Here is a 20582-nt window from a genome sequence, read left to right on the forward strand (position 1 = left end):
GAGTGATTGAACCAGTGGGATGAAATGACATCGGGGCAGGAAATTCCTCAGTTTGAAGAATTCTGCTCGTCTCTACGTGCTTCATGTTTCTTGGAATGTCATTTGGTAGATCTGTCATTGAGACCGAGGGGCTGTGTGTATGTGTAGATACACACACACACACCCAAACGGTGGAGCCGATATTCTTTGGGCTGTTCCAGTCTGTGTCATTAATCGGGCTCTGAGCACAATTTACAGATCTGTCCTGAAGGGATGCTTGGTATTCAGCGTCCGTGACAGATAAAGGCCCTCAGGCCTGCTTTTGCTGCCGCTTTCCCCAAGTTCTGATTATACAGCTCATCATCCTGGGCTTCTGCTTTCCTCTGAGCCTTCACTTGTCTTCCTTCCATGGGCAATACCCTTCCGTCTGCAGCCACCCTATTCTTCCAGACCCGAACCAAGGGTCAACTCCTCCAGGACCTGTCCCTACAAGAACTTATCTGACGTCTCTACCACCCAAATGTGTTACCTCTCCTCTCCTGAATACCACTGAGGATTTTCTCATCTGCATTATTAGAATGTGGGCACCTGAAACAGACTCTTGTCTGTTCATCACTGTTTCTTCCTGCGGTGTCAAGAACACAATAGGTGGACAGTGAGGTGTTGTCGAGTTGAATTTATTTCAACCTCCAAGACCCTCTAAGACATTTGTTTCCCTTTATTTTTTTTTTCCAGGTGTGTCGGACCAAGGTGATCGATCTCAGCGAAGGCATTTCCCAGCATGCCTGGTACCCATGCACCATCAGCTACCCGTATTCCCAGCTGGCTCAGACCACTTTCTGGGTCCGGGTAAGTCAAAGCTTTGAGAGCCTCAGACTGTCCGGCAGAGGCTCCCAGGAAGCATTGTCTCCCTTGGCCCTTTCTCAGGCTGGTTTTGTCTACCCGCTGAGGGTGTTAACGGCAAGGACAGAAAACAAAACAGTTAGCAGCAGGATGCTTCCTGGAATCAGTTCAGTTCAGTCGCTCAGTCGTGTCCAACTCTTTGCGACCCCATGAATCGCAGCACGCCAGGCCTCCCTGTCCATCACCATCTCCCAGAGTTCACTCAGACTCACGTCCATCGAGTTGGTGATGCCATCCAGCCATCTCATCCTCTGTCGTCCCCTTTTCCTCCTGCCCCCAGTCCCTCCCAATATCAGAGTATTTTCCAATGAGTCAACTCTTCGCATGAGGTGGCCAAAGTCCCTTAATTGCTCATGGGATGCCTTCAGTCAGTCTTGTTTTGGCCGAGAGTTTAGATATCATTTAGATGTCGTTCTTTTAAACTGCCTTGCCTTGAAGTCTTCACTGAGCGCTACAGGGAGAAGGAACTCTCCTTCCCTTCCAGCCCTCCACGTGTGGTCCTCTGTTGGATGGCACTGGTCATGTGCCATGGTATCCTGTAGCTGTCCGTGGGCCCATCTTCCTGACTGTGGACTGGGATCGTTTCAAGTGTTGGTAGTGCGTGTCACTCACCTACATTGAACTCCGCCGTCTATAGCAATCAAAGGCACACCTTATTTACCTTTGTCTCCTCGATGCCTAGTCCAGAGACTGGTCAGCACAGAGCAGTGATGAATAATAAGCCGCATTTCATGTGGTTTTAGTGCATGCTGGACCTCTTAGTATCTTCCCGGAGCCTCCCAGGCATCCTGTGATGTATCTGTTTACAGATCCGTGACTTGGAGGTGAAGGAATTTAGGCTCAGAATGGCTCAGCCATCAGTGGGCATCACACAGCTTGAAAAGAGCAGAGCCAAGATTGGAACAGTCTCTGACCTCAGAGGCTATGCTCTTTGCTCTGAGGTTTTGCTGCCTCCCTGTTCCCACCATGGACTGTGATAAGTAGTCCAGCGCCCAAAATGGAAGATTCTTCTCAAAACCCCTGCCCCAGGGCTGCCGCACCACTGCAGGCCTAGCTACATGGCTGAGCCTCCTATGTCTCCTGCATTTCAGGTGTACTTTTCTCAACCAATGGTCGCTACAGCCGTCATTGTCCACCTGGTGACTGATGGGACCTACTATGGGGACCAGAAGCAGGAAACCATCAGTGTCCAGCTGCTTGATACCAACGAACAGATCCACGATCTAGGTGAGCGTATGGCTTACCCTTGCTACCTGCCTCCCCGTCTGCCCGTGGGTGGTTTGTAAGGATCGGCTGAGAATGAGTTCTCGCCTCCCGTCGCTTCTTCTTGGGGCTCTGTTTCCCATCAGGTTGTCTTCAGATCAGGATGAGTATGTGTGTACATCTAGAGAAGCCCGAATCAGATGGGGATGAGGGTAAGAGATTCAGGTCAAAGTCCTCTTCTCAGTAGGTCCCTTCTCCCACAGTGCCTTCACCCTCAGGCATCCCAGGAGATCTCAGAGGACCCTGGGAAGGAGACTGAGTAGAGATGCTTTTCCATTATATGTATCATCACCTGAGACCCAAAGAGACACGTTGAGAGGCCCGGGTCTCTGGCCAGAGCCAGTCAGCAAGCAGGGAAGCCAGGCTTTCAGAATCATTGCCCACTGCCCTTCACCCCTTAACCAGGAGCATCCATGATAGCAAATGAGCTCTCACGTGAGATGTGGTGACCCGTGCCGAGCACAAGACCCCACACTCAGAAAGCCCCACCATCCCCTCCCATGCTGCCCAGACAGCCTGCCCAGTCTACTCTGGAATTCCAGGCCAGTGCAGAAGTCCCGGCTTCAAAGCTGTGCCCGTACGATTCCACAAGGAGCTCGTTTCAAAGCCCCATAGGAAGCAAGCTCGCCAGGGGTTACGTCAGGGTCAAGCCGCAGCTCAGGCAGTGGGGAGGGGTTTTGTTTTGTTTTTATGTTTACTTATTTGGTCAGTTTTCAAGGCAAGGGGGAAATGCATTAATAAGGAAGGGAAAGGAAACCCCTCTGGATTTATCCAGATTCCTGGGAAATGTCCCTAAGCGAGAAGCAAATATTTTCATAGCTGTCCTGGCATCGCAAAGGGCTCTGTGGAGAGTTTTTCAGAGGAATGGGAAAGATTCGGGCTCCAGCAGAGATCCTTGGATCCTGCTATTTGATGCCCGAGTGTCCATCTGTCCCTCCCCATCGGCTCCCCTGTCCTGCACCCTCAGCACCCTGGCATTCCCATGGAGGCTCTGCGGCTCTATGCCAGTGGACCACAGATGCAGACCTGCTCGACCGGGAGCCTCACGCCCTAGCAGAGCAGGACTCCCAGCACTTGGTCAGGATGATCTCACTTCTTAGAGGCAGACACTGAGTGTTAGGGGCTTGGTGGACTCACATAGTAAAGAAGTGAATATCTGTTATCTGCATCAGTTGCTCAATCATGTCCGACTCTTTACAACCCCATGTACTGTAACCCACAAGGTTTTCCTGTCCGTGGGATTCCCCAGGCAAGAATACTGGAATGGGCAGTCATTCCCTTCTCCAGGGGATCCTCCCAATCCAGGGATCAAACCTAGGTCTCCTGCAGAGCAGGCAGACTCTATTGCTTGAGCTGTCAGGGAGACCTACTAAGCCAAGAACTGATGTGCATCAAACACCAAAGCCAGCTTTGGTTTTCCCAACTCCAACCCACCCCGTCATTCTCCTCCCTTTCCTTACGTACCTTTTCTCCCCGCCCCACTCACTCCCCACCACTTGTCAAAGCCTGGGGACTTCTAGAACGGACTGAGAGCTTCTGGGTGAAGCTGTTTGGATTCTCCTTGGACTCTGTGTGGCACACTGTTCTAAGTCCCCCTGGAAAGCCACCTCCCGCCACGTTTCTGCCTCTCCTCTCTGCTAAATGGACGCAGAGGTCCTTACCTCACAGGGTTGGTCCCAGCTTCCTAGCTTAAAAATGAGAGGAGGCTTTTTTTTTTTACCCCAACAATGACCTATTTCTGTGAATTGTTTCCCTCATCTTGTTGACTGCCTGAAAACTAGCAGCTCAGACCAGCCAAGCCCTCACGCAAGGTGGGAGGGAAGTGAGTGCCAGCGAGGCTTGGCCCAGGGGTGGCCCTTTGGAGGGGAGGGAGGGGCCGTGGGCGCTAGGTGAAGGGAGAGCTTAGGGAGCGGCGAGGCGAGGGGATTGGAAAGATTTGGAGCCAAGAGAAAAAGGCAGACAAAGAAACTTTCAATCAAACTCAAAATCCCCACTGGCCACCCAATGGTGCTTTTGTGCAGTGACATGAAAGGGTCTGGGGGCTTCGGGAAGGGCCCGTTGGGGAGGGCGTGACTGGCCTTGAGTAATGAGCCTGGCCCCCCGGCCCTCTGTCTCCCCTGACAGGCTTCCACGTCCTGAGCTGCCGGAACAATCCCCTGATTATCCCTGTGGTCCATGACCTCAGCCAGCCCTTCTACCACAGCCAGGCGGTACGCGTGAGCTTCAGTTCACCCCTGGTCGCCATCTCGGGGGTGGCCCTCCGCTCCTTCGACAACTTTGACCCCGTCACCCTGAGCAGCTGCCAGAGAGGGGAGACCTACAGCTCTGCCGAGCAGAGGTAAGACACCCCGGGTCTGCCCGCCGGGGTGGACCCTGGAGCCGGGCAGCCGTGGGTGCTGCAGGAAACAGTCTGTGTGTTTCTCCCTTCTCCATCGTCTGCCCCCTGGCCGGCTCTGCCTTGGGGCTTGGGAGGACCCCACGCCTGTGAGTTCCAGGGGTACGGGAGGGCAGTAGAGACGTGGCTGTGGAAGGAGGACCACTTTCACCTTGTTCGAGGTCCCAGTGCTGACGACGACCTGCAGGGTGACCTTGGGAGCATCACTTTCCCTCTCTGGACTCAGCATCCTCATTTGAATGAAGTGAGGGGTGGTGGATTAGCTGTCTTCCAGCTCTGAAATACTGGAACATTCTGCTTCCTACGTAGCACAGGCAAGAGGCATAACCCTCCTTGGAGATACCTGCAGTGGTCGTGGGGTCTGTCTTTTAACCACATGGTTCTGCGGTGCCTTTGATCTCTATCTGTTAATATACCCAGTGTGGAGCTAGGAGAGGGGGATCCTTCCTGGAAAAAATGTGAGCTCTAGGGACACTCTGGTCTGGGTTTGAATCTGCCCACTCCACTTTGGTGAGTGTCAGTTGTCTCCTTTGGAGTAATATCTACCCGGTAGGGCGGTCGTGAGAATTAAATGGTGTGCCGCAGATGCCAAGTGCTCCTGCAAACTCTCAGGCACTGTGCAAAGATAATGTGTTCATAGTGTTTATCAGCACTTGCTGATGCGATGCTGATGCTTTTCTGTGCAGAATTCCACATAAAGTTCTTAGAGTTGAGCTGGAAGAAGCCGCGGGGCTCATCTAGTACATCCGCATTGTCCAAACTTCCATGTTACCCTCTGCGTTTTCAGAACGGGAAGGGCTGGTCCAGAGTCACACAGCATCTCTGACGTTTGTTTAAAGAGTTGGGGGTCTCAGTGGGCTCCCCCAAACAAGGCCCTCTGAAGGGCAGTTCAGCCCTACCCTGTATACCTGGGAGCCGGAGAGAAAAGAGTCGGGAGAGGGGACCCAGCCTTTCCCACGCCCCTGCTACCAGAGGACACAAAAGGTGGTTGCAAAACCCACATTGTTTTGCACCCACTGTCTCTAGCTTCTGTTGTGCAAAGTCTGTCGCAATCCTTCAGAGGCAAAGAGCTCCTTAAATATCATTCATTGTTGTATTTCACCCTGAGAGGGCTTTTTCATCCCTGCCTCTCCAGACTATAAAAATAAGTTAATTCTCAGAACCCAGGGAAACAATGTCGACGGAAAATGCAAATCCATCAGACCCTCTCTGCAACACTTTCCCGTCCCTAACCGGCCACCAAGACCATCCCCAAGTTGACTGAGGCCAGCGCTGGCTTCTTTGAATCTTTCATTAGCAGTTCCCATGTCCCAAGTAAACAGTAAGAAGTGTTTAACCTTGAAAACAAGTCCATCAATAAGTATGTGTTGAGTCCTCTGACCTCTCATGGAAACAGACAGAGCTGGGGCAGGTGTTGCCCTGTCTCTGGCTGGTGGTGGGATGAGGAGCCCGACCCCTTACTTCTCTGGGCCTGTCTCCCCACGTGTGAAACGACAGCAGTGACGGATCTGTGTTCTGCGTGGTTCCTTCCACTTGGAACAGTCTGTGATTCCCAAGAGGTGGGAGCGGTGAGAGGGACGAGGAGGGGACCCACGCTGAATTCATTATCTTATTTCATTATCTCACCTGTCTGGTGAGGTATGGACATAGTGACTGAGCCAAGACTGTCCAGGGAGTGGGAGGTAGGATCTCGCTTTGTCCCGCTGGCTGGACCTTGAGCTCCCTGGGTCTAAGAGAGGCTGCTCCTCCTGAATGCCAGGGCTGTGGGGTGGGAGTGGGGCGGGGAGTCGGGGAGGACCACAGCTGCTCCTGGGGCACTGAAGAGGGATTTACCCTAACAGACAGGACTGTGCAAATGTGCAAATGCATTAAAACAAACTAGGAGGAAAGAAAAGAAAAATAAGCAACAACTGTAAAAAGCCACGGGATGTTTTTCTTCATTCTTGAAACACCAAGGTAAATAGCATCCCTTTTTATAGCTCAGCTGCTCTAGTGGAAATGGCCCACTTGACTCTCAGCTGCTTCCCAGGTAGTAAAGTGTGGCCCCTACCCCGCTCCCCAACACACCCCTTCCTCTCCCCACTCAGAGTCCCACTCCCATCTCCTGCCCATCTGTTCTCCTCCGGCTTTCTCTCCTCCCTCCTGCTCCTCCGTCTCTTCCCCTTTCTCCTCTCTCACCCCCTTTTCCTTCCTCGCTTTCTTTCTCTTCTCCTGAGGGCAGCGTGATAGCTAGTGAGCTGCAATGGAAGAAACCTCATCACGGCAAAATCAGTCCAGGGTGTGTGTTCTGACCCAGATTCAAGGGTCTCTGTCCCCGTCTGGAACTTGGGAGTAAATTCAGACACCCAGGAAAACAGGATCCGGTTCCAAAGGAGAGGTCCAGTGGTGGAATTCTAGCTGAGTTCCAGCTCCGCACCAAGAAGGGGAAGCGGGAAGGACGGGGGCCCTCGTGATGGCTGGAGGGAAGCCATGAGGCTTCTTCAGTGAGAAAAGGGACCGTCAGGAGCTGAGGCTTCAGGGGCTGGACACACACACGCACGCACGCACGCACCATTGTCCAGCCTGTCGTTCTAAACAGATTGAGCAGTTTAGTATAACATTCAGTGGCCGTGTGTTTAGAAAATGGCTTCTTCCCTTCCCTCTGCTCTTTCCTTCCTCCCTTCTTCCCCTCCCTCTCATGTTTTGCATTCTCTTCCTTTCTCTACCTCAAACTTTTCCCGCTTTTTCCATGTCAGAGCATCCAGAGAGAGGCAGCTCTGATTGACAGCTAGCCTTTAGAGGATCAGCCTTCAGTTCAGTTCAGTTCAGTCGCTCAGTCATGTCCGACTCTTTGCAACCCCATGAACCACAGCACGCCAGGCTTCCCTTGTCCATCACCAACTCCCAGAGCTCACCCAAACTCATGTCCATTGAGTCAGTGATGCCATCCAACCATCTCATCCTCTGTCGTCCCCTTCTTCTCCTGCCCTCAATCTTTCCCAGCATCAGGGTCTTTTCCAATGAGTCAGCTCTTCACATCAGGTGGCCAAAGTATTGGAGTTTCAGCTTCAGCATCAGTCCTTCCAATGAATATTTAGGACTGATTTCCTTTAGGATGGGCTGGTTGGATCTCCTTGCAGTCCAAGGGACTCTCAAGAGTCTTCTCCAACACCACAGTTCAAAAGCATCAGTTCTTTGGTGCTCAGCCTTCTTCACAGTCCAACTCTCACATCCATCCATGGCCACTGGAAAAACCATAGCCTTGACTAGATGGACCTTTGTTGACAAAATAATGTCTCTGCTTTTTAATATGCTGTTGAGGTTGGTCATAACTTTCCTCCCAAGGGGACAATAAATTCTTCGTGTGACTAGACTCACTCCTCACAGCCAGAGTGAACTTAGTCTGGTAGTTATTGGTAGTGGTGGCATCAGAGCAGGTGCCTACAGGCTGGAACCAAGAGACCCTGGAGTCTGTGCCCTGACTGGGGGCTCTCTAGGAATCTGTCTGGAAGATTGGGAGCACAGAAGGAAGCTTCTCACGGCCGGACAGCCCGGGCCTCAGGTTGCTGCCTCCAGGTTCACCCAGTGTCGCCACCCTCGAATGGATCAGCACCTCGCGGAACATCTGTTGGGAGCGGCTAGACTGGGGGCTATTCCTGCAAATGGAACTTCTGCGCCTAAGCACGCGCCCGTCTCACCCATATGGATATGCCTGATTGTTGCTCAACCCACGCTCCAGCCCCGACCTGCCTGTCAGAATCCCTGTTCCTCCATATCCTTGTCAAGACGTGGCATTATCAAAGTCTACTTGTTCCCCTTCCAGTGGGCTCTGAAATACGTCTCCATGGTTTTGTCCACACCCTGACTTGACCCCTGGAAGCTAGGAGGCGTGAAGAGATTCTTTAGTTCCTAACCCTCATTCGAGGATGGACAACCTAAGGTCCAGGCGGGGAAAGTGTTTCCCAAAGTTACCCCAGTGGGTTAGGATGCAGAACCACATGGCATTGGAATCCAGGTCTTGGGACTTTCAGGGCAAAGCTCTCCCCACCCCATCCCCCACCCTCCCCATCATCAGAGGTATGAAAACAGCTGTCCCAGAGGCCCCAGCAACTTGTGGTGTTTTTGGCCCTTGTGTGACTTGTTTTTAAATTACTTGTAACAGTTAACTATCAGGAGAGTACAGAGTAAAGGCCAGAATCCTTTCTGCTCTTAAACACATCACAAGATTTGGAACATCAGGCCCACTCAGATCCTGGGACTTGAGACCCAGCTCTGGTGAGCAGGTGGCCTCCCACTGGGCACCTCCCACTCAGCTCACCTGGCCATTCAGATGGTCGGCCAGACCCTATAGCTGCTGACCCTGCCTCCCAATGCCTCACCCCACCACACCACTGGCTCACTTCTAGAATTCCAGGGAAGAAGAGCCTGTTTGGATCGCTTCCTACGGTAGCCTCATTGCTGGGCAGAAAAGCAAGCCCTGCCTTGCTGACTCTCAGTGTCACTTCTCAAGTGATCCCGTGGTACTCGTGCCGAGAGCATCTCCCCCTCCGTCTTCCGGTGCTGCACATGCTGTCTCTTTGGGTGTCCCCCGCCGAGCCGCCCAGCATGATTTATAAAGCAGCTGCCTGTTTACTGCCCCCACTGCCCCATGGCATAATTGCAGCTAAGTAACCACAAGAGTTAAGCCATGGGTCAAGGGGCAGCCGGGAGGGGAGCCCTCACCAGGCCTTTGACCTCTGGCCTCCTCTCTCCCAGTTGAGGGGTACACACGTATCCCACGTTATGCACAATCGGGGGCCCTTTCAGCTGACTGCGGGGGGTGACAATTGGAGGACTGTCAGGTCCCTTAAGGATCTGCCTCCTTATGGAACGTGAGTCTGTACGTAAATAACTTACGTAGCTATAAGAAGAACAGACAGTTCCTAAGTATCTGATTATCTTTGCATAGGGCAGGGAGGGTGCCTCATGTCACCTTTGCCCCAGTGTGAGAATTTTATTGGTAAAATTACCTATATCCCTTCCCCCGTTGGGATCAACCACTCTCCTCCCTTCTGAGAAGTGGCTTCCTTTTCTTTTTCCCCCTTCTTTTGTTATTTTATGACAGCGCATCGCTGGTATGAAATCCCTCCCCCCTCCTTTTCTTCTTTAATGAAGGCAGAGGCTTTTGTTTTGTTTTCCCTGTTTTGATTTTTGTTTTTGTGTTTCAGAAATGACAGAGCTGTGTCAGGGAGTTATTTGGGAGGGGCCGCTGGGGTGATGTTTATCATTTTTGGGCAGTGTGTTCACACAGCCCATTCCAGCTAATAGGACAATGAAGGGAAGAGCAGGGACTCGGGGTCAGAGAGGCAGATCCTCGCCGGAATCCTGTCCACGCCGAGTGCCTTTGGGCAAGTGATTTAAACTCGCTTAGTTGCAGTCTCTTCTTCTCACGAATGGGAATAATCACCCTACCTCATGGAATTACAGTCAGGATGCGGATAAGATGATGTAGGTAAAACACAGCTGCCAAGACCTGGGGCGTAGTGCTTTCTCATCCCCTTTCTTTCCTGTCCTCAAGCCTATAAGCCAGGTGCAGACGAGTGTCCTGAAAATGCAGGGAGGCCGCATTCCCTAAGATACATTCCAGAGGACCTAGTCCTAAGAAACGTGCCACGGGGAAAGGCTGTCAGAGCTTGGGAAGTTATGCATGCATTAGTCTCTCTGGAAACCCAGCGTATGCATTAGAATTCTAGGTTCTGAGAAGTCCTGCAATGGAGAAAGTTGACTGGTCATCAGCTCTCCCCATTTGAACAAAGACTTTTTTTGGTCAGGCAGCCCATGTGGATAGGGGATGCTCTCCTTCTGTAGTAGGAGGAGCCAGAGGAGAGGGACCCCCTTCTCACGGTACATCATAGTTTCCGTAGCATTTCTCATGCACCGGGCTTTCTGTTCTGCAAACACGCCGAGCTTCAACCTGTCCTGGACCTTTGCACATGCCCTTCGCTCTGCCTGGAATTCCCTCTGCTCCAAACCTTCCCGTGGCTGACCCCTCCGTTTCATCTGAGTCTTAGTCAGGTGTCCCGGGAGGAGGCTCCCCGACCCCTCTGTGCAAAGTGCCCCGCCCACCCTCCCCCAGGTGTCGCCCTCTGTAGTTTCACCTGCCCCTACTGTATGTGCGTCACTGCCTAAAACTGGCTTATTTATGACTTATCTTTGGCACACGCCCTCCCTCCTCAGACCCACATAGTGTTTGCAATTGTCTGCCGTGCAGTGAGATCTCTAGGCCAGTGTCTTGAATAGATGACATATCACCTTGTTTTGACTGTCTTGAGAGATGGATCACTTCATGGCCTCCACTCAACAGAGGAGGAAACTGAGGCTCAGGTTGTTACATGACTTTCCAAGATCAAATAACTGATAAATGGTGAGCCTGAGCTGGAGTCCAGATCTGCCCATCTGCTAAGCTGTAGGTCCTTCCTGTTCGACGAAATCAAGTTTTTTAGTTTCTCCTTTTCCTACAATGGAGAACCTTACTGTGCACAGAAGGAGGGAGAGCAAATTTTTTTTTTTTAACCTTAATGGCCACACAGCGCAGAGAAGCCCAGAGCCCTTGTCTTTCAAAAAGGGTTCCCAGAGGCCCCCCAGTCTGTCATCAGATGGGAGACCAGGGGCCTCCTGGGTGCGCAGAGTGAGAATGGTCAAACTGCAGGCAAAGGTCGAAGACCCACTTAGAGGCTGGTAGCTTAGAGACTTAAACCTATTTAAATTGGAACCATGTGGCTCTTTCCCCCAGCTCTTACACAACGTCAACAGATGCATTGTTTGGTGTCAAAGACCTCGTGTTGACTCCACAGCTACAGTCTTCCGGGTGGCGCAGCACAGAGGCTGTCAGAGCAGAAAAAAGGGCAGGGCATCAGAAAGTCTCAGCGAGTGTCACTTCATCCGAACTCATCCTGCGCTTGTAAAGGGGAGGCGGGTATGTGGAAGCTACAAAGCATACATCCGTGTGGGTGTGAGACCTGAATCGAACACTTGCCTTTGTCCCAGTATTTTAAAAGTGAGTTTGTTTGTGCTAAGTGCTGGAGATGTTTGTTCCTCACTGCCCCCCTCAGTTATCCCACTTTCTCACTGCACTTTTGAGCGGGGGATACAGAGTGGGGATGAGTACCACATTCCTATAAAACCCTCAGTGTGGGGTGTCCTGAAACCAACACCAAGTGGAAAGTTGAGAGTTCCTTCTTAAGTTGGCTTGACCCCTACCCCGCTCCGTGTGTCCTCGATAGAAACAGGAAAACAAACACTTTAAGGCTGTGAATGGCAACCCCAGCTATCTGTGTATGTCGTATGGCAGGAGTTGGGATAGACAGGGCTAGAGGGGCAACATTAGAGAGAACTGCCTCCTAGCAACCTTCAAATTCAATATTCCGATGTTTGCAGAACACTTAGAGCTGTTGCAAGACACTGCCACCATTTGTTCCTTGCTAGTTAGGAAACATCTATTTCATCCAAGGCATTTTCATTGGCAATGCGAAGTAAACTGAAATGAAACAGGCATTATCTCTACCCTCAGGGAAGTTCCAGTCCAGGTGTGGGGTGAGGTTAATAAGGAGGACTTTGGAGTCACACATCTGGATGGGACCTTAAACAAGTAACTCGATCTCGCCGCTCCCCGACTTTCCAACAGTAAAATGAGTAACACTTAGCTCATAGGGTCGCCGCGAGGATGGGTGAGCTCATGTATATAAGCAATTGGTGAATAGTCGCTAATGTTATTAAGCGTCTGCGTGACGGTAAGAGGGGAAAGATCATCTAAGCGTGGGGGTTTTCTGTTGTTTCCATTTCCTGAAGGGTTAGCATGTATTCCGGCACATGGCAGGCACCCCAGACCTGTGATCAGTGCATGGAACAAGAGGCCAGGGCATGAGAGAAAGGAGGGCCCAGTGCTGCAGGGAGCTTGCCTGGGGACACGAGAAAGCTTCCTGTAGACTCTTTCATGGAGCTCAGACTTGAACAAGTAAATTCCTATTGGCAGGAAGGTGGCGACAGCAGCTACAGTAAGATGCACGTCATGATCTCTGCCCAACTTTATGAACCATTCTGAAGTGACTTTACAGTTTATAAAAGACTTCTACCTCCAGGACCTCAGTTGAATCTCATGGAGCTATGGGTTCGCCGAATCTGGGAGTACACTGAAACTCAGAAAGGTGATGGACCTTGCCCAAAGTTAGACAGCTTGTAGGTAATAGAGCATAGATTTATCCATACCTTAGTGTCCTTATGTGCTAGGAATTCCACTCCATGCTTTGGCTCAACTATCTGATTAAATTCTCACAACGACCCCTGGAAGTGAGTGCTGTTATAAAATATGAAAAGGCTTTCATTCAGCTCAGTGCCTGGCAGATAAGAGACTCAACAAACACTTGCTGTAATCATAATAATTCCTGTTTTGCAGATGGGAAAATGAAGGTTCTACAGCATCTGCAGATTTGTAATTCGTAAGGCTTTTAAGATGTAGGATTTGGACCCTGCTTTGTCTGTTTCCATAAACTGTGCTCTTAGTGATAAACTTTGGCCACTGCTCCTCCGGAGTCTTGTCCACTCTGTGTGTCTCCTGTGTCAGCCTCCTGAAATTTGGAGCGGAAGCCCATTAGCCTTTGTCTTCTGGCCGGAGTGCATCGGTCCTGCGAGAAAGCGCCCCCTCACCCTCTTGTTCCCTTTCTCCTCAGCTGTGTGCACTTCGCATGTGAGGCCGCGGACTGCCCAACGCTGGCTGTGGAGAACGCTTCGCTCAACTGCTCCAGCAGTGACGGCTACCATGGTGCCCAGTGCACTGTGCGCTGCCGGACGGGCTACGTGCTCCAGATACAGCGGGATGACGAGCTCATCAAAAGCCAGGTGTGTGTGGATGCTGGGCTCAGAGTCCCTCTCCAGCCCACGGAAGGCTGAGCGGCTGCTGAACCTGTTCTCTGCTGAATCCTCAGCATTTGAAGCACTGCTGCCACATAGTAGGTGCTCAATAAAGAGGTGTGGATTGAGTGAAAGACTGCCTCAATCTGGGATTTCTGAGACAGTGCTTCCTGTGCAGAGCAGTGATTCATACAAGAGGTACCAGCGTCCCCCACGTAGGTTGAAAATCTGGAAAACCATGGGCTGAGCATGACTTTTGAACCGAAACCCTCACAGTCAGAACCCTGCTACAATTGAGTGGGCTGGTTTCAGAAGAGGTGAGCCCCCTGTCAGTGGGATGCTCATTCATTCATTCAAACCTCTGTGCACTGGGAACCTGATGCTGTACTGTGTGTGTGCTTAGTCGCTCAGTCGTGTCCAACTCTTTGTGACCCCATGGACTGCAGCCCGTGAGACTCCTCTTTCCATGGGGATTCTCCAGGCAAGAATACAGGAGTGGGTTGCCATTCCCTTCACCAGGGGACCTTCCCAACCCAGGGATCGAACCCAGGTCTCCTGCATTGCAGGCAGATTCTTTACTGTCTGAGTCGCCAGGTATGCTGTACTAGGTGCTAGAGAAAAAATTCACTAAGATGAGCCTAGTTTCTCTTCTTAAGGAGCTTAGTGACTAGTGACCGGGAGCAATGATTGGGTAGTGGCCGTACTGTGTGATAAACATTGTGAAGGGAAGTGGGGGGTGTTGTGGAAGCACAGGGGCAGTCAAGGAAAGCTCCCTGGAAGAGGTGACATGAAAACTGAGAACTGGAGAGATAGGCAGAGGTCGCGCATTGCAGGGAGGGAAGGAGGCAGGCTCTGGGCATGGACGGGAATGTGTGGATGCCTGTTGGTGAGAAGGAGGGTACCACAGACAGACGTTTGTTTTACTGAACTTACCTAAGGAGTGAGGCTGGAGAGGCAAACAAGGTGTGCATGGCCCTCTTAGCTTGGTCAGGGAGTGGGAGGGTCCTCTTTAGGGCAGCAGGGAGCTATTGAAGGAAGTGACGTGGTCAGATCATGGGTGATGAAGGTCCTTCCAGCGGCCCACATGGGTGTGGCTTGGAGTCCAGCCACGGGGGAGCCTTGGGAAGAGGGCTGAGTCCTGCACGAACATAGTGGCCTCGCGTGGACTTAGCTGTGCTGTAATGGTGCTTTCAGCCAATGTGGCTGTGGGGTCTCAGGTGGGTGTGGGGAGGAGCAGGGAATTAAGCCCTGAAATTTGGGGATTCCATGTGCAGCCTCTTGTGGGACCCTGCCAACAGACTCCCCCTTCATGCTCTGGGGTCAAGGGCACATTCCTTATTGCTAGGAATGCCTGTTTGCACAGAGCTTCTGGACTTGCAAAGAGTCCCACTGAGGAGCTCCAGGGCCCTCAGTTGCTTAGACACCTGCTTCTGTGTGTCAGACAGGGCAGGTCTGAACTCCTGTGAAAGCAATTAAGCTGGCTTTGGCAGTGAGGGACCTTTCATCCCTTTGATGGGTGCTGAAGAGGGGAACAGTGTCCCATGCTTTTAAAATCCCAGCTCAACATCTGGCATCCTCGAACGCCTGGGATGTGGCGGCTTCCTCCTTGAATGGAGGCCCCTGGGGCTGGGCTGCCGTGGACGGACCCTGCCTTAGCCCTGCAGCCTGAACTTGCCCTCCTACCCCCAGCCAGGCTGTCTTCTAATTTGTGTCGAATCCCTGTTGACCCTTTCGTTTGCCTAGCCTCCTTCCTTCTTCACGCCCACCTCTCCCAGCTGTTGAAGCATCATATGTTGGAGCAGGGAGTGGCTCTTAGAGCAATGCTTGGCTTCGATGCCAGAAGGATAGCTCAAGTGAGGAGGGGGACTTGCCCACAATCTTGCAGCAGCCAGAACCAAATCCCATGCTCCCATCCCCCCAGGGTGAGGCCCACTGTGTGCCAAGCATAATCCCCTCCCCTCTCCTAGTGCCAGGAAAAGATCAAAGGTTAACATCCAGCATCCCACTCTTGTGCTGTGTTTCAGAGGCTATTTTATGAAAGAAGCCCTCTGGCCCTGAGAAGTCTGAGCCTTAAGATTCACAGCAACACGATGGAAATATCTATCTGGGAGACTCTCCAGACAGCCGTGTGGAGCTGCGTCTTTGGGCTCAATTCCCACTTAGCCTTTGTCCAGCTTTGAAACTTGGAGCTAGTCACTTAATGTCTCCGAGCCTCAGTTTCGGCAGCTGTAAAGTGGGAACTGAAGTACCTCTTTCAAACAGTTGCTGGGATCCTGGAAAGGGAGCTCAATGTCGAGCATGGATCTCCGGGTGCTGTACCCCAGGGGAGAAGGGTTTTCCCCATGGGTGGGTTTCCGCCTGTGGCATCTCACAGTGCCCGCCTGCCGCATCTCACAGTGCCTGCCTCCATCTTCCAGGCAGGACCCAGCGTCACGGTGACCTGCACGGAGGGCAAGTGGAACAAACAGGTGGCGTGCGAGCCAGTGGACTGTGGCATCCCGGACCAGCACCACGTCTATGCCGCCTCGTTCTCCTGCCTCGAGGGCACCACCTTTGGCAGCAAGTGCTCCTTCCAGTGCCGCCACCCGGCGCAGTTGAAAGGTACGAGACCCAGCGGCCGCTTCCAGGTCCTCCCGTGGGGACTCAACACCAGGGCTTGGACAGGGTGTTATCTTTGCTTCTGATCCCTCCCACCTGTTCTATGCACCCATCCATGCAAACTGCCTTGTTGTGCAGCTGGGGAGAGAGTAGAGTGTGGACAAGCATGGCCACTGCTGCTGCTGCTGCTGCTGCGTCTCTTCAGTCGTGTCCAGCTCTGTGCGACCCCAGAAACGGCAGCCCACCAGGCTCGCCCGTCCGTGGGATTCTCCAGGCAATAACACTGGAGTGGGTTGCCATTTCTTTCTCCAGTGCGTGAAAGTGAAAAGTGAAAGTGAAGTCACTCAGTTGTGTCCGACTCTTAGCGACCCCATGGACTGCAGCATGCCAGGCTTCCCTGTCCATCACCAACTCCCGGAGCTTGCTCAGACTCACATCCATTGAGTTGGTGATGCTATCCAACCATCTCATCCTGTCTCCCTCTCTTCTCTTGCCCTCAATCTTTCCCAGCACCAATGTCTTTTCCAATGAGTCGGCTCTCTGCATCAAGTAACCAAAGTCCCCTCATATTTTTAGCCAAGAAGATTTGAGTGTAAAATTATAGACATTTTATTTGAGCTGCCCTAGAGATTGAGATCTGAGAGAGATGAAGAGACAAGTGGAAATTGCAAACCCTCCACCTTATCTGAGCCTGTTCCTGGCCCCATCTGCTCAGACACGGGGCTTATTAATAACTCCAGACTAGGATATCACACTTCCCCTCTGAGTCAGAGGTCCTTGGGAAAGGGAGGTGTATAAATCAGCGTTGATTATTAGCCGCAATGAGGGCTGCAATAGTAATCCTTAATCAAAGTGATTCTCTTTCATTGCTTCTCTGCTGACTGTGGTGAAGGGGCGACCTCACTGTGGAGATTTGACCCTAGGACTGTCATTTTGATGGTGTCGATCCCCACTTTGCTCGTCCCTTGAGAATACAGGGCAGCACCTCTCCAGTGGCTGCATTGACCCACTAGGCCCGCTGCCATACCATGCCCTTGGTTCTCAGCATCGTCGGATGCTCAGATTCCAGGCCCAATACTTTGGCTTGGCTCTTCTGCCAGCAAAGGCTGGGCAGAGGTCCTGGTCCTCTCTCTTGAGCTTGTTAATAATTCCTTGCTTCTTAAGCCAAAAGATAAAGTGAAAGTGTTAGTCGCTCAGTCATGTCCGACTCTTTGTGACTCCATGGACTATATAGCCTTCCAGGCTCTCTGCCCATGGAATTCTCCAGACAGGAGTACTGGAGTGGATATCCATTCTCTTCTCCAGGGGATCTTCCCAACCCAGGGACTGAAGCTGCATCTCTAGTGTTTCCTGCATTGGCAGGCAGGTTCTTTACCATCTGGGCCACCAGGGAAGCCCAAAGTGAAAGTGTTAGTCCCTCAGCCATGTCCGACTCTGTGACCCCACAGACTGTAGCCCACCAGGCTCCTCTGTCCATGAAATTTTCCAGGCAGGAATACTAGAGTGAGTTGCCATTCCCTTCCGCAGGGAATTTTCCCAACCCAGGGATCGAACCCGGGTCTCCTGCACTGCAGGCAGATTCTTAACTGTCTGAACCACTAGGGGTGATCCAAACAAAATTTTCCCCCATTTCTTGTTTGCTCCCCTTTACGCCCTATGTTTTTCCTTCCCCACAGCAGGAGTTAAGCAAAAGGAGTGTGAGCTTTCATCTTTCATCAGATATAGAGGGATTGAACTCTTGGTTCTGCCCCAGCTGTCTGATCTCAGGAGATGAATTTCACATTGGGAGATGTTAGTAGATCCTAGAAGAGCAATTTCACATCCTTGAGCCTCAGTACTCTCATTCGTAAAACGGGTGTAAAAGCATCCATGTTGATGGGTCATCAGTTCAGTTCAGTTCAGTTCAGTCGCTTAGTCGTGTCCGACTCTTTGCAGCCCCATGAATTGCAGCACTCCAGGCCTCCCTGTCCATCACCAACTCCCGGAGTTCACTCAGACTCACGTCCATCGAGTCAGTGATGCCATCCAGCCATCTCATCCTCTGTCATCCCCTTCTCCTCCTGCCCCCAGTCCCTCGTGAGGATTGAAAGAGATGGTATGAATAAAATTGCCAGAACCAGAGCAAGTACTTAGTAAATACTCATCTCCAAGAAGCACTCTTGTGAGAATTAAGCAGTGGCTGCCCTCTTGGCCCCTGACCTCTTTATCCCATGGAGGCCTTAGTCCTCGGACCTGTGGAAACTTTCTCCATCCTCCACATTCCACTCAGGACCTAGAGGTTAATGTGCTTGGACCAGAAGCTTCCACCCAGGAGAAGCACTGAGTGTGGCCCCAAGACCAGTGTAACGCAGGTGTCAATAGCACCGCAAACACATCCATCCCTTAGAATCTGGGCGAACTTTTCTCGAATATCCTGACTTCCTCTTAAGTTCTGAGCCTTCATCAAGGTGTCCACAAGATACCCTGTAAGCCCACAGCTCTGGAGTCATTCCTGCCAGGGCCCTTTATCACATGAGTACTAATAGCACCCACTGCACCTACACACATGCACGAGGGAAAAAGTCCTCAAGTTTAAAAGAAAGGGCCTCAGTCTCAGAATCATAAATGTTTAACTCAGTGGCTAAAAATGCATCATTGCATCCTTGACCTTGTCAATTTCAACTCAACCACATGAGGTGCACTGGCTGTTGATTCTGGAGTGGGGGTTCTAAAGCAAGCATGCCCTCTTCCCACAAAGATCTTTCCCGGGACTTTCCTGGTGGCCCAGCGGCTTAGACTCCATGCTTCCACTGCAGGGGTGTGGGTTTGGTCCCTGGTTAGGGAACTAAGATTCCATATGCCATGCAGCTAAGCCCCCAAAAAAAAAGTCTTTCTAAAAGGCCCACTGTCTACTTCTATCTAAGGCCCAAGATTTAAACTCAGTCAATTCACTAGTTTCCAGAAGACACTCCATACCGTGGAGCATTTTCTGATTTCTTAGACTCTACTGATGAGCGGAATGGCATGTCCTTCAGTGTCCAGCAGGTAGCCTTCCTGCCAGCCCCCCACTCTCTTCCTCGCTCCTAACCTTCTCCCTCAGAGTCCTGTCCTGATCTTTGTCCCTCTAGGATTTTCACATCCTCTCTCAGGCAGAGACTCTTTCATCTTTCTCAGAAGCAGATAGCTAGACCTGGAGGATTCAACTTTATCCTCAGGGTCTCATCAAGGCATCTTTCCCACAAAAACAGGGTTACTGCCAAAGAGGCCTTCTCATCTCCTAAGAGAAGGCTACTCTCCTCATCTTATGATCCTAGTGTTTTGGAGATGGCAGGGGCTCGAATGTCGTCGGGTCGCAGCCCCGACTAGGTGTTAATGGTAAGTGGTAATCGCTCAGCCGTGTCTGACCCTTTGCGACCCCATGGACTATACTGCCCAGGGAATCCTCCAGGCAAGAATACTGGAGGAGGTTGTCATTTCCTACTCCAATAGTGGTTAATGGTAAACCACTACCCAGTCCTTCCTGGGGACAGAGGAGCACCATGGAAAAGAAACCTTGCTCAAGATCCCACAGATGCTAATGACGAAGTGATTAAGTGGTAAGAGGAAGCAACAGATTCCTTTTCCCTCTTAGATAATTCTTCTGTCTCCCTCATCCCCCACCTCCACCTTCACTTCACTCTGAACAGTGCTCAGGTTTCAAAAAATCAAGCGTATTCTCACCTCAGGGTTCTTAGCTGCTGCTCCAGAATTCCTTTGACCTTTTCTGAGCCGTGCCTCTCAACCTAGCTGTTGCTGTTCAGTGGCTAAGTCGTGTCTGACTCTTTGTATCCCCATGGACTGCAGCACGCCCGGCTTCCCTGTCCTTCACCACCTCCTGGACTTTGCTCAAACTCATGTCCACTGAGTCGGTGATACCATCCAACCATCTCATCCCCTCTTGCCCCCTCCTCCTCCTGCCCTCAATCTTTCCCAGCATCAGGGTCTTTTCCAGTGAGTCGGCTCTTTGCATCAAGTGGCCAAAGCATTGGAGCTTCTCCAGCCAGAGCTGGGAGAAGCCAGAAGTCATCGTGTCATTTTGCCATGCAGAAACTGAGGTCCAAGAGAGGAAGACATTCATGCAAGGTCAGGTATGACCATGAGCACTGGGGCCAGAAATTGACCCAGGGGTCCCGACTCTAGAGGAGGTGCTCTCTGGGTAGGCATGCCGCTCCCAGCAATCTTGTGAAGTCATCTGACTTGCACATTCCCAGCCCCTCTGTTATGGCAGGTGTCCAACACTCCAGGCTCTTTCCTGTCTCTAGGACAGTACCCATCCATTATCCCTTACTGTGACTGCATCTTAGCACATTCTTCTCCTTTGTGTCTAACATGTGGGGCCTTTCAGTAAAGAAATTTGGAAGTGAGAGACACCATTCTGGACAGTGGGGACAGGAGGGGTGGTGAAATTACCTGACTAGTTTTGCTTTTGAGATACTCCACACATTCATGTTTCTGGTTCTGTGAGGCTGTTCTCTAGACAGCAGTCCCTCTATGGCCACGCACTTGGGTAAAAGCTCCGTAGAGCGGTCAAGAGGGCACTCAGGAGTCAGACACACCTGGG

General features: G+C 51.6%; 1 protein-coding gene across 1 annotated transcript in view; it reads left to right on the forward strand.

Annotated features, from left to right (window-relative positions):
- Window positions 1-20582, forward strand: part of PAPPA (pappalysin 1) — a 254703-nt gene that overhangs the window by 178198 nt on the left and 55923 nt on the right. Inside the window, exons 11-15 of the mRNA XM_068974426.1 lie at window positions 715-828; window positions 1974-2109; window positions 4270-4483; window positions 13225-13393; window positions 15823-16006. Coding sequence (XP_068830527.1) covers window positions 715-828; window positions 1974-2109; window positions 4270-4483; window positions 13225-13393; window positions 15823-16006 — 817 coding nt within the window. The remainder of the gene's footprint in view (window positions 1-714; window positions 829-1973; window positions 2110-4269; window positions 4484-13224; window positions 13394-15822; window positions 16007-20582) is intronic.

The sequence above is a fragment of the Capricornis sumatraensis genome, chromosome 6 (genome assembly GCF_032405125.1).
Source record: "Capricornis sumatraensis isolate serow.1 chromosome 6, serow.2, whole genome shotgun sequence".
NCBI classification, from domain to species: domain Eukaryota; kingdom Metazoa; phylum Chordata; class Mammalia; order Artiodactyla; family Bovidae; genus Capricornis; species Capricornis sumatraensis.